We start from the raw sequence: 14,440 nt of genomic DNA, 5'->3' as shown, positions 1-14,440 counted from the left end.
CACTTTGCAGATTTCAGGGAAGCTCTTCTCCTCTTTGAGATTCGATGTACTAGTGTTGTTACTAAACCCTCGTGAATCATAAAGGCTGGGGGACTGGCTGGCTCAGGTATCAGCAATGGCATATAAAGCCTTTCACCCTGGTATCACTATTGCCCATCTGTCCCAGTCTGACCCCCTGCTGGCTCTCAGTGGAGAGACTCAAAGGATCTTGGAGAATGAACTCCTGTTTAGACCCCATTGCTGGGCTGAGGAATATTGGTGAGGGAGGCTTGCATTGCTCTGACCCATGTTATACCTGTTCTGTGGCCATCAATCTCTGGGGTTGTTGGGCCAGCATCTTTCACTAGTGGTGAATTAATTTCTGAAGAAGAAAACAGGCTCAGACATCTCTTCTTTGCCGCATGCTTGGGTTCTGACATATTGTGACCCCCTCGTCTTGCCAGTTGTTTAATATATTGATGTCTGCACATTTTTGCCCTGGGCTCCCCAGTGCAGCACCAGTAAGCTAATGTAGGCAGGCAGTGCTTGGCCTGGGAAAGGGCTGAGTTCTGTGAATTCCAACAGGAAACTTCTGCTAATAGCCCTGACAGAGGCCAGAGGACTCTGAAAGCCAGCAGTAAACTTGAAACTTGACATTTCTAGAAAGAGAGAGAGAGAGCTGCCTAAAAGCTTCTATGTAGGGAAAAGAGAGAGGGGAGGTTTGGCTATTGTGACATGGTGACAGTGATAAATGTGCTGGGAATCCCATCTGGAATGGGAAATTACCGACAAGAGTCCAAATAAAACAACCAGCAGAACCAGAGAGCCCACGAAAGGCCATGGTGATACTGTGCTAACATTGCTGTAGGCCGGAACCAGGCGAGACTTCAAGCAATCTGTGAAGCTGACTCCAGAAGGGAACCTAACTGGGAATTTGCTGCCACATATCTGCATCCTAGTGGATGCTCATTGCAACACCAGGAGTTTAGAGAAAGGGGGCAGGCTGCCTCTTTGCAGTCAGATGACTCTGTTCAGTGCTTCTCCTTTTCGCTTTTCATCTTCTTTTCCTTGCAGTTCAGCATTGCTTTTTAACTTGCCCCTCTGTGGAACAGTTTCAGGATCCTGTTCCCTCCGTTGCCTGACACAGCTCCAGGATCTTATCTCCTCTGCCTGGGGAGTGGATAAGCAGGCCTGAGACTGATGGAGCTTCTCTTGATGACATGTCTGGGTTGTTCCCTATCTCCTATTTGTTCAGTGCCAATAACAAGTGTTTTATCGTGTAGATTATTAAACAGCATTGGAAGGATAATGCTGTTTTCTTTGTCACTAGCCAACCCTCATTTGGGTTTGGCGACACAGTATTTGAACTGGTTGCTGTGCACACTCTATACTGATGTTGTTCAGATGCCCCCAGGCCCCCAGCATAACATGTTTTTCCTGTGCCAGTTTTGAAAAATTATAGTGACACGCAGGGCTGGATTTAGGGGCAGGCGACTGCCTGGGGGGGGGGGAGGGCCGCCGGGCTCAGGGGGCTGTTTTTGTTGTTAGTGTCAAAAGGGAAAATAGAATCTTTGAAGTAAAATGTTTCAGGTATTCTGTAGGTGGATTCATTTTTCACTAACCTCCTAGAATGTCCTGGACCTTTGCGTGCAAATTGATTGTCTTATATGACAGGGATAAATCATGCATGCAAATCATTCATCAAAGTTGTGAATTGGGCTACAAATACAATAAAAAATAAGGTATTCAAAAGTTTAACAAGTGAAGGGAGAGCACTGAAGACGCTCCTTGCCTGGGGCACCATTTGGTCTAGGGCCAGCCCTGCTGACATGGTCTAGGCTGCATTGCACTTGTGTATGCATCTCATCTCAATGAAGCACAAATACAGTCTGTTTCTTAGGATGATTCTGTCACCAGATGACAGCCTTCTGTTTACCCCCAAATGGCATCCTCATTTTTATTTATTATTTGTATTCCCACGGAGCCTAGGAGCCCCAGTAAAGGGCTAGGTGCTGTACAAAGACAGAGCAAAAAGATAGTTTCTGCTGCAAAGAGCTTATAATCGAAGTATAAGATAAGAACCGACAGATGGAGACAGGGCGTGGGAATACAAGGAAACAGAGACTATATAGGCCAGCATGATAGGCAGTGGTCCCAGCACACCAGCGGTCTAAACATGCCCCAAGTGTGAAGGGCAGCCTGTGTGTTTGAAAATTTAACTAGTCAGTGATGGAGGCTGGCATCCTGGATCGATCAGAGGTGGGAGTCGACATTTTAATAGTGAATGAGAGAGGATCGGCAGGGTGGTGCTAAGTCATGAAGGGCCTTGGAAGTCAAGACAAGCAGTTTGTTTGATATGATAGAGAAAGAAAACAGTGGAGGGATTCAAAGAGAGGGATGTTATGTTCAAGGTAGGGCTAGGAAACTGATCTTTACAGCAGTGTTCTGAATGGATATGAGTAGGGCAGGATTGCATTTGTTAAGGTCAGTGAAAAAGTTGCATCTCATCATTAGGCCAGACACAGTTATTTTCAGTCCTTGTCATGTCTGGGTCCCCTCCTGGAATCTGGTCCGTCACAACTGAACTTAGTATTATGAAAATAACTAGGAGAGTTCGTTGTTTCAGTTTGACAAAACTGATGGCAAAATGAATTTAAGTGTCTCATGTCTTTTAGGGCTGTGTTTAATCATTGACATTCAGAACTTTGTGTCTGATCAGTTCAGAATCCAAGTAGGGAAGAAAATATGTGGTTAATGATAAGATGAGGCTGTAGGTGAATTATGCTTTGTTCACTGTAGGATGGCGTTTGAGCAGACAGTGATTGAACAAAATACTGCAGTGTCTCATCCACTTGAATATGCAGCTTTGGAACCATTTCACAAGAAACAAATGGACTTTATAGTTAAGGACAGTATTTTCATTCTCAGTTGTGCTTCTACACAGTTTTGCTAATGCACTTCAGTACCATCTGAGGCACCCAACTCTCCTCATCATTGCAGTCAATCCTGCACAGCTTTGTTGACACAGCCAAATCCTGTCATGCAAGTGACATCCTAGTTTTGCAGTCCTGGGCTTCTCTTGAGCAGACCTGGACAGTTCCAGATTTTAGTGTGTTGATTCGGTGATAACTAGGCTGAGACCCCAAACTTATTTTGCTTTGAATACATGAGCTTGTGTTGCTTTTTTTTCCCCTAAGGGTATTTTAGTAGCCAGATACTGGAATCAAAGGATTAGCTTGCTTGTCAGAATCCTTCTCAATAATGCAAAAATAAAAATAGATTGTTTTTATTTCCAGCAGAGTGAACGAATTCATTCATATAATACAGGATACAAACTCTGCATCAAATGCAGAAACTAAACTCACTTTACTGTATAATGTCTCCCTCTATGGCAATAGTTGCTTTGGAAATACATATTAATATTAATGTCTTCACTCTGCTGGCTGCATGGGACACACGGTAACTCATAGCTGAATTCTGCTTGAAAAACTTCTCCATTGCTGCAGGATGCCCTGCCCTTGGCTGCAATTGTCTTAGCTGACAAAGATTTCAAATACCAATTTGGCGCTGTCTTTATTGAATGGAAAATTGCATCATAAGTTTAATACCACATTTAATGTAACGCCCTAAATGATCTTTACACAAACATATGAACTACCTTGCTAAAGCTGTCAGTCGAGGTATTATACACCATTAATTACAAGCCCAGCTATTTTTTTCTAATCACAGACTTTGCTGATGAAAGGCAGGGCTTCTGGAAAGCCCCTTTGGTGAAGATTCTGTTTATCTATAAGCTCCTACAGCTCACGTAGCTCTTTGAGAGGAAGAAAGTTTGTCATCCATCCCTAGGATTAGGTTCAAATAAGTTATTGGTCCTATTTATAAAATGCCAAATGTTCATAAAAAAACAAATGCTCTTGTTTCAAGTATTTGAAGAGGGAACTGACTTGCTGTCTGAGCATGCAAAGAGACTGTGAGCAGTGGCCAGTGGAAATGGTCAGGGAACCATAGAAGGGGTATATAGCGTCTCCTGTGGATTCCTCTCCTTTGCCTGTGAGGGATTCTTTGTGAGTTTGGATGGGCCCTCGTTACCTGCTGCTCTAAACCTGCACCCTCTTGGAGAAAGGGTGTTGATGTGGTTCAGAGAAGCCCCTGAGGGATCAGTTCTCCATGAGATCGATGTTCTTTTCCCTACAGATCCTGGCTTCCCACAGGCTTTGGAGGCCAACCTCCTCAGTTCCTGAAGGGAGCATTCGAAAGAAATGCTGAGATGGCCCTCACAGAATGACCAGAACTCCTAACCCTTCTGTCTTGCATGTCACTGATAAGTAGGTTTAATGAACACAGAGCTAGGATGCCCCTATGCAGCACATGAAAGCCAGTGTGCTGGAAAACGACAGTGCAAAGCATCTTGCTGATTGGGAACCTTGGTCTGAGCACGCAGCTTGCATGCTCATCTCAGCTCTGACCCTGAAACTCGCTATGCAGCTGGGCCCACTGCTCTACCTCCCCACGGGGTTTGCAAACTGCCATATTGAGCCTCTTTATACAAATCTATCTCAGTTAGGGGTCCCAGAGCTCTGGCTTCAGCCCAAACCTGAATGTCTACACTGCAGTTTTACAGCGCCTCTGCCTGAGCCTGTCAGCTGACACAGGCCAGCCACAGGTGCTATACCGCAGTGTAGACGTGGGTCTCTTCTTGGAGGCTGACCTGCTGAGTTGTTTAAATTTTATATTGTGGCAGCACCTAGAGGCCGTTGCAATGGGTCTGATGTGCTGGGGACATGGCCAGCCACGGACGCTACCCCACAGCATTGGTGGTGGTCGGGGGAAATCACTGACAGGCCTGTCTCTTTGCGAGCCTCGGGGTTCCAGGTTCAGGCCTGACTTTAATCTGCTCCCCCCCCCCATCACAGACCCCCCTCCCAGTCACACCCTCTGCTCCCCCCCAGTGACAGACCCCCCCCCTCCCAGTCACACCCTCTGCTCCCCCATCACAGACCCCTCCCAGTCACACCCTCTGCTCCCCCATCACAGACCCCCCCTCCCAGTCACACCCTCTGCTCCCCCTCCCAGTCACAGACCCCCCCTCCCAGTCACACCCTCTGCTTCCCCCCCAGTCACAGAACCCCCCCAGTCACACCCTCTGCTCCCCCCATCACAGACCCCCCCTCCCAGTCACACCCTCTGCTCCCCCTCCCAGTCACAGACCCCCCCCAGTCACACCCTCTGCTCCCCCCCAGTGACAGACCCCCCCTCCCCGTCACACCCTCTGCTCCCCCATCACAGACCCCCCCCCCAGTCACACCCTCTGCTCCCCCATCACAGACCCCCCCCCCAGTCACACCCTCTGCTCCCCCGGTCACCGATCCCCCCCCCGCCACCTCCTGCTCCCCCCAGCGTGCAGTGTGTGTGTGTGTGTGTGTGTGTGTGAAAGAGGCACAGCCCCCCCCCCCATCTGGCGCATGCGCAGTGCGGCTCCTCTACCTGCCGCGCGCTGTTTCCGGGTCAGAGGGGCATTTCCTGTTGCCTGGCGGCGGCTCCCCCCGGACCCTCGGTAAGTGTCGGGGGCGGGTGTCGGCGCCCCCGGCCTCGCGCTCCGCAGCCGCCTCTGGGGCGGGCCCGCGGGGCTCGTCGCGAACCCGGCCGGGCCCAGGCTCTGCCCCGCGGGCTCTGCAGTGGGCGCGGCCCGGGGGCCCGAGCCCGCCCGTGGAAGGGACCAGCCTGGCCCTGCGGGCTGCGCTGCCCCGGGCTCCTGGGGCCGGGCCGGGAACGGCGGGCGGGGTGCGGAGCTGCCCGGCCGGCACCCGCGGGAGCGGCGGGGGCTCGGGGGGGGTCGGATTGTGGGTTTGCCGGAGATTCTCGGACCCGCTGCAGAGCAGAAGGGAGCCGGGGGGGGCGGAGCCGTTCCCCAAACGCCCCTGGCTGGGGGGCGGGGGCCGGTGTGTGTGTGGGGGGGTCACTGGATGGATCCCTGCTCTGCCCGTTCCCTCTGGGGCACCTGGCACTGGCCCTGTCCGAGCCCAGGACACGGGGCCAGATGGACCTTGGGTCTGACCGGGCTGGAGTCCTCCTCGCATTTCAATGTACTGGGCATGGCTTCCCTGACCCCAAACCTGTCCAATCCCTCACCCCCTTCTTGAGGCTTGAAGTGTGTGTGAGAAAATCCCAGAGTTCAGGGGTGGAAAAGCCCCAGCAGGGGGTCTTGTATCTCCTGCTTAGGCAGGATTGTGCCTTATGCGGCAGTCACTTTCTCATGGTGGAAAGACCCTGGTACTGCCTAGCTGTGTAAATGAAAGGGGTTTCTTTTTTTGTATTCTAGCTGTAGTGATTGTACATACAGCACATTTCCCACTCTTCAGTAGCTAGGCGGGTAAAAACTCCCAGCTTTTTCTGTGGGTTGCTGCTCTGTCTCTCTCTAACTTGTCCTGAGTAAAAACAACGAGGAGTCTGGTGGCACCTTAAAGACTAACAGATTTATTTGGGCATAAGCTCTGGTGGGTAAAAAACCCTCCTGGGAGCTGATAGTTGGAGGCTTATATAGCAGTAAAGCAGTGTACTAAAGTAGAGGATAACTTATTTTAGTTGATTTTATGTTGTGATGTACACAATCAAGTTGGGGCATTAGGAGATGAGCCCCTGTCTTAGGCCTGGTCTACACTAACCCCCCAATTCGAACTACGATACGAACCTTCAGCTACGTGAATAATGTAGCTGAAGTAGACGTACCTTAGTTTGAACTTACCACGGTCCAGACGCGGCAGGCAGGCTCCCCCGTTGACTCCGCGTACTCCTCGCGCCGAGCAGGATTACTGGAGTGGACGGGGAGCACTTCTGGGTTCGATTTATCGCGTCCAGACAAGACGCGATAAATCGAACCCAGAAGTTCGATTGCCTGCCGCCGAACCAGCGCGTAAGTATAGACAAGCCCTTAGAAAGTTGACCATCTGGGATGTTTGAAGGAGGTTATTTTCTCATATTTGGGCAGTTGCTTTGTGTCATATTCATTCACTTTTCCTGTAGGTCAGACAGGACTTTTATTTTTTGACCTATGTAAATAAAACACGAGTCTTCAGAACAGACTTGCAGGAAGAATATGTATTCTTTGCCTATTCAGTATTTTTATAGTATGAAATAAATAGAATATTTTGAAAAAAATAAGTAGAGTTAGTGTCTTGTCTTGCTGTCACATACATGGGATTAGTTGTACACATTTTCCTCTGTATTTAGTTTTCATAGGAAAATTTTATACTGCAGATTTTTGTTTTTGTTTTGCAATATCAGACTATGTATGTGTATCAAGTCTCCTAAGCAGAATTAGTAATGTACTGTCAAAGAGTTTTATACTGCATGCCCGTCACCATAATATCTGGCCTTCTTCCACCTAAAATCAGCAGCAAAAGTGAAGTCACTAATGGACTTCCTGGAGTCTTTGCCACATCTCCCTTATTGAGGTTAAAAACTCTGCTTGAGTATTTTTTTGTTTGTTTGTTTGGTACTTACAGCTGCAAAGCAAAAATACACATATGAAATATGGCTCTTAAACAGGAGCTATCAGACATTTTGTGCTGCCCTTCCACTTAATGTTCACCTATCAGATGTTTTAAATATCTTTTGTAATTATGTCTCAGTTGCTAATTCACTCCCTTAGCCATAACTCCATAATGCTCATAATAGCATGTTTAGACACACTTTCAGCATTTGCAGTTTGCAGTCTGAGAGACTTGAAATGGAACAAATTTTTATTTTAGGTTAAATAGAGAGAATAGTCTTAATAAGGAAAATGAAATTACTCAATACGTACAGGTTTCATTGCTTTTCAGCATAGATTGTTCCTGCTGCTACATCAGATTGTACAGTTTTGCTTCTGCTCTACTCATTTAGGTGTTAGCAGAACAAGCAGGTGCCAGTCACTGGAGCCACTAGGACAAAGTTAAATCTGTTCTGAACTGATTAGGATACATGGCCTGGATTTACTGAATTCAGAAACTGCTGCAAGTTCAGCTGAAACTCCACCTCCCTGATGAGATTGTCACAGACAGTTCCCTCTTCTGGAACTGTGTACTACCGGTAGTAACAAAAGAAACTGATTGCATATCTTCAGGTCTATTCAGCTACCTTGGACTATGGATACATCCAAATGTTTATAATATTTCATAGATCTTACATAAGAACAACTTAATTTCCATAAGCATGTGGTGGTGTGTTTTTAGTGACTAATCCTGGATGCACTGGTGTTGGAAAGCACAGTTTGTGATTTAATTCTAACTATTTGTGCTGTGAATCAAAATGGAGTTTACAGCAAATTAGTGTTTTAAGGCATACTTTTAAACAAATACCTTTATAGTTAATCTTTCAGAAGCACATTCATCATGAACTACATGGCATTTCCTATAGAGTCAGGCTAGAGAAATAATCTTGTTTTTCATATGGAGAGAAAAGATTCCTTTTTGGTCTCTGAAGAATCCAAGCATGTCTGACAGCAGAGAAATCGTTAATGTCAAGGGAAAGGTATTGGTTCACAGTTCATTTTGGTTAGGTTAGATCCATTAGGTAGTGAGTATATCCTTGGGCAAGCTCTGTACCTTTGCAAACAGTGACAGAGATTGCCAAATCTTATATTATAGCTGAATTGTGCTTCAAGGATGTTTTCAGTCTTTCTCTGTCTAATTTAAAAAAACCAAATGCTCCAGAACCACATCGTGACTATTAGCAGTAAGAATTCAACCTAATTACAGCATACCTAGATGTTAGCCACAACTGATTTGCAAATGACCAGTTAAGAGTGATTTTACTAGGCAATGCATTTATTGTCCAGGGGGCAGGGTCATGCCCACTCATCATGCCTGGTGAGTCATAGCTCCACACAGGAGTCCAATATTAATTATTGGACATTCTCGTATCTGCCTGTCAGTCTTGTTCTAGTTGCTATGGGAGGGAATGTATTGGCAGGTCCAATTTGGCTTAATGGGTCAGTGACTTGTCAGATACTGTGGGTCAGCATAACCTGGCAACATCTCTTGGGCTATCTATTGTGTTGTCTAATAAAAGCACTCCTACATGTTGACTTGTAAATTGGTACTGCCGGTAGCAGCATACACCTTGAGTAAATATTAGCTGAATCCTAAATTGTCAGTGGTGGTTCCAGAGCAGCTGGATTTTGATAGGTGCTGAAAGAATTTCAGTATTCTCAAATTGTGCTAGATATCTTGTTACATTTTAGCCTGTTGGGCTTATGGTACTGTCTTAAATATTGTTATGAATCTCAACAAGTCTGGGGGAGAGCTGTTTATTTTTACATAAAGCAGAATTTCAGATCAGTCATACACCTCAAATGTTTTATTTAGCACTTTGTATTGTATAAACTAACTTTTGGGAAGGGAAGGGGGAACTTTTATATTCTACCAGAAAATAACTTTAATATCTTTGGTCATTAAAATGATCTTTTATGATGTTTGTTATTGACTTTTTGCTCTGGAACATTGGAATTGCCATACTGGATCAGACCCATTCTCCATCTTGTCCAGTATGCTGCTGATGAGTACAGATGTTTCAGAGGAAGCAAGAAACTCCACAGGAAGCAGATGTGGGATAATCTGCCCTCCCCAAAGGCCTTCTCTTAATCTCTAATAATTAGAGTTTGGTTTAAATCCTGCAACATGAGGTTTTAGTTCCCTTCCAATACTCTTTTTGTTAGTGTTAATTGTTATAACTCTGGGTATTTTTGTTAACCATATAAATGTCCATTGCCTCTTTGAATTTTGCCAAATCCTTGGCCTTAGTAAAATCAGGTGGCAGAGAGTTGCACAATCTAATTATATGTTGCATGAAAAAGTATTTTCTTTTGTCAATTTTGAATTTGCCATTTTTTCAATTGCAGAAGCTCCCATCTATCTTTTCTAGACAATCCATTATTTTATTTACTTCTTATTAATCTCCTTTCTATGGTAACAATCTCAATCTTTTCAATTACTCGTCATTTGAGTTTTTCTATGCCCCCAATCATTCTAGTTGCTCTTCTGTGAACCTCTCTAATTTTCCAATATTCTGTTCAGAAAGGTGCTCTGAAGGAATAGAGAATGCTGAAAGCTCTTGTGTTTAGAGAGAAGAAATCAAATCCACCAGTCTGCAAGAGAATGAACAAATGTGTATTATTTCACCTTTAACTATAGTGGCTGCTGCACTACAGTAAGAAGGATGTCAAATAGATATAATTGAAGCATATCTTATAAAATTTGGTGGGATTATAAAAGGCTTTATCGGTTTCTTTCACTCTGTTTTTTCACATTGGGTGGGCAGTTTCAGATACAACACCTGCCCATGAATTCTCTTGCCAATCTTTGAGGCTTTACAATTGCATTTTTTCCTATTTTCTAGTGTGTTTCTCTCTCCCTTGCTGTGTGAAAGACTTCTACAACAAGGGAAACAATGAAACTGACTGTTCACACAGTACTGTCAAATACATAATTAATCTCCCAGATTTGGTAATTTTAGGTGTTGCTTGTAACAAAGATAGGTGAACAGTTTTCAAACAGAAGTATATTTTTCAATTGATGTCCCTTTTAAAGTTATCTTATGTATTTGTTAAGTCTAGAGAATAGGACATGGTCTTACTAATCATTAAAGAAAAAGGAACTGTTTAACCTAATCACTGAGGGCGGGTGTACCCTTAAAACACTGCATCGGCACAGCTGCAGCGCTTAAGTGAATTCCCGTCACCATAGTTCATAGAATATCCGTGTTGGAAGGGACCTCAGGAGATCATCTAGTCCAACCCCTGCTCAAACCAGGACAAATCCCCAGACAGTTTTTTTTTTTTTTTTTTTTTTTTTTTTTAACACCAGTTCCCTAAATGGCCCCCTCAAGGATTGAGCTCACAACCCTGGGTTTAGCAGGCCAATGCTCAAACCACTGAGCTATCCCTCCCCTGGGGGTTAGGTTGGTATAACTACATCGCTCAGGGGTGTGGATTTTTCAACCCCCTGAGCAACATAATTATACCGATATAGGTCTGTAGTGTAGACCTGGCCCAAGTCAATGATGGATTTAAGAGTAGAGTGATACAAGTGTCCGATCAATTTGATCGATTGAACGTTCATGGTAGCTTTTTGTATTATAACTTTGTAAGTGAATAAAAGATTTAGAGAGTCAATCTGAAGATTTCCCTTTTTACAATGTTTTAAATATATTTGTAGTCTTTTGTGGAAATTTATTCAAGCTCACCCAAATAGTTATAAATGGAATTCTAATGAAGCTTGTAGGTGCTTACAGTCAGCATTCCTAGGTGTACAGGAAGCTGAGAGATTACTTTTACAAAAACATGACATTAGCAAACTATAAAATGCATGTGTACTGACGACGTTACACCTGTGACCTTTTGTCAGTGGAACACCTAGACTTCAGTTTAAACCTATCAAGCGCTGTAACAGTGGCATAATGTCCTTATTCTTAATTTCTTTTTTTAAATTTAATTGTGTTTAGCTGGTGAAAGGTGCTAGATTGACGGCTCTGGACACTGGTTATTCACACAGCTGGTATAGCGCAGGCAGTGATTGTTTGGGGCAGTGTTGGGGAGAAAGTTATCCAATGTGCCTCAGTCCTGCCCCAAGGGTAAGAAGGGAGTTCAGTCTCCAGGGCCCATTCAATCAGACATAATGTCATTAAATACTTTGTTTCTAATTCCTGTTTTATGGTGGTTTCATTCTACAGTTTACTGGTTTGTTTCATGGGTGCGTTTGCCATTAGGCACTTCATTATGTCCATTCAAAAATCCATACCAAATATTGAGAGCTTTTTTTGGCAACTTCCTGAATCTGCTGATTTTTGTTTCCCTTTTTTCTTTTAGAGCTCTTCATTTTGTGGGGTGCTTGTGTTCTTTTGGTGGGTTCATCAGTTTGTACCCCACGTAGAATGGCTAATACAGAATTCTTTCTTCGGTTTAAAGTTAGGACTGAAAACTTCTAATACATTTAGCATCATCCAATTTCAGTATCTAGTTCATTTTTCGCAGTATTTCTAGTTTTAGTTGCCAGAATTAAGCTTTTTGCAGAGATATTTTCTATTGAAAATTCTGTACGTGACATGCACGTACACCCCTCACATGTGGAAAAAGCATGCACATATGCACCTTTCATTTCCAGTTGTCATCCCATCCTCTAACAGGCCTGAGTCTGTCACTGTTATTAATTTAGTTAGAAAGACAAGGAGGGTGAAGTAATATCTTTTATTGGACCAACTTCTGGTGGTGAAATAGACAAATTTGGAACAGCACAGGGCTCTTCGGGATATTACCTTATCCTCCTTGTCTCTCTAATAACCTGGAACCAACATGGCTGCTAACATTAATTTATTTAGATATTTGGCCTGGATAAGCATGTTATTTGTATTCTCTTCTCAGACATTTATTGTAATTGTGGAAAATACTGCTGTGTAAATGAGCATGTAGCAATCTTACACCAGCAATACTTAAAACAGGTCACCCTAGTTGCTGCTGACTGGCACAATAACAGGGGTTATATTTCTGCATGGATGAAGATTTCTTGAACAGTTTTCCCCAGTGCATTAGGCACAAACAGCCTTTTCTCGAGCAGTTACAGTGCAAGTGTTCCTGTTCTAGCTGTCACTTTAAGCATGTTTTGAGTCCATTGCAAGAAGAAAAAAATCAGGTCTCCCTTAATATTTGAGTTTCTGGTGTCCTGCTTCTGTTCTCTCCAGATAAAGAAAACATCTTAATTTACAGAGGGCCAGGGGAGCTACCGGAGGATGTGTGAGAGTGGTCCCCTCCGCCTTGCCCACCCCTTGGTCTATAATTATTTTGATGGGGAAAGGGCATTGGATTTAATCTTGGTTGGAAAGGTCTTGTGTGTTATCTCTTATCTCAGGATGTTCTAGTGCCATGATGTGGAAGCAATTGCCTTATGCCATATAAAAGTGGTGGCATCTGGATCATTGACACTACTTTGAGGGTCTTCTGTTGCCTATTTCAGTTAATTTAATCAGTTCCTAGTCACCATCCACATGTAAAAAGACTGTGTACATTGTACATGAAGAATTACCCTAGTCTCTGAATTTGTTTGGTATATTGCCTGAATTAGGTAACTTGATTCAATTTGCCTTGGAATAACAGTTCAGAATCTGAAGAATATGGTGATCTGACAGAGGTGGAAATGAACCAGAAGAATATTAGTGAATAATGAGCTCTTTACATAAAGCAGTGAGAGCTTTTAACAAATCTCATCCTTACAAGAACTACTAGAATTAATTACATCTGTTACTTGCAAGATTTTCTGACAGTTATATTTTTGTTTGGGTGTGTGTTTCTCTGCTTTGTAAATGGGCATGTAATGCTCATTTTTCGTTTCATTAATGTTTGTGAGAATGATTTTGAAATATGAAGTTTATGTATACTTTTCATTTTGGTGAGGTGGGGAATCTGAGGTGAGATTAATGAAGAAACCAGCAACCAGTTTTCTTCCTTGAAGTTTAGTTAAAAGGTGGTGGCAAAGGAATAGACTTGATTAAACAAGAAATGGTTCATACATGCATATGCATGCACGCATACAACAAAAAGAATAAACTTGCAATATATAAGGTTAAAATATTGTAAGTTATAATGGAGATATACCTATCTCCTAGAACTGGAAGGGACCCTGAAAGGTCATTGAGTCCAGCCCCCTGCCTTCACTAGCAGGACCAAGTACTGATTTTTGCCCCAGATCCCCAAGTGGCTCCCTCAAGGATTGAACTCACAACCCTGGGTTTAGCAGACCAATGCTCATACCACTGAGCTATCCCTTCCCCCAGGATAAAAGGGAGCAATTAACTGCACTCTTGTAGGAGACTGAAATATTTCCTATTGCCGTGAGGAGACCGTGCAAATGAAGAATATTGTTCTGTGCCACTGGGTTACAATATGAATCTGCTATAGCCATTCTACTGTACTAGGGTTGGAACAAGCAGCATATTTATGTGGTACTGTTCCTGCCTTAGGTTGCCATCTGGAGATGCCCCAAAGGTGCTCTGGTAATGGTGTTCTTTCATACCCAGTACATCTTGTTGGTATGAGCTTTTCTAATAATGGCTCTTATCTTTATTCTTACAAGTTTGAGCATTTTGGTGTAAAACCAAGAGTTGAAATTTCACAATAAGTATTCCCAATGGAATAGCTGGAGTCATTTCCTGATCCTTTCAAATCTGAGAAATCGGTTATTTCTCTCTGTCGAAATGGGGAGGGTAAGAATAACTTACATATTTTGTACATTTCAGACTGTGCAGTGAATGTTCACAAGAACTGCAAGACCTTACTGGCTGAATGCAGCAGTACCAGACCCAAGGTTGGTTTTACAACTTTTCTTCCATTATAAGATAGGAGTAATATCACCTAAATACAGGTTTCAGAGTAGCAGCCGTGTTAGTCTGTATCCACAAAAAGAACAGGAGTACTTGTGGCACCTTAGAGACT

General features: G+C 43.8%; 1 protein-coding gene across 7 annotated transcripts in view; it reads left to right on the top strand.

Moving 5' to 3' along the window:
* Positions 1 to 14,440, top strand: part of ARHGEF18 (Rho/Rac guanine nucleotide exchange factor 18) — an 85,743-nt gene that overhangs the window by 32,952 nt on the left and 38,351 nt on the right. For 6 of the 7 annotated variants that reach the window (XM_008171589.3, XM_065578289.1, XM_005279019.3 and 3 more), the window contains exon 11: positions 14,245 to 14,312. In XM_008171589.3, coding sequence (XP_008169811.3) covers positions 14,245 to 14,312 — 68 coding nt within the window. Of the gene's footprint in view, positions 1 to 5,497; positions 5,537 to 14,244; positions 14,313 to 14,440 lie in introns of those variants that run through there. The other variant, XM_065578290.1, reaches the window with a different exon arrangement.

This window comes from Chrysemys picta, chromosome 25 (assembly GCF_011386835.1).
Source record: "Chrysemys picta bellii isolate R12L10 chromosome 25, ASM1138683v2, whole genome shotgun sequence".
Taxonomy (NCBI): domain Eukaryota; kingdom Metazoa; phylum Chordata; order Testudines; family Emydidae; genus Chrysemys; species Chrysemys picta.
Note: the sequence above shows the minus strand (reverse complement) of the source record. Positions and strands in the feature narration are given on the sequence as shown.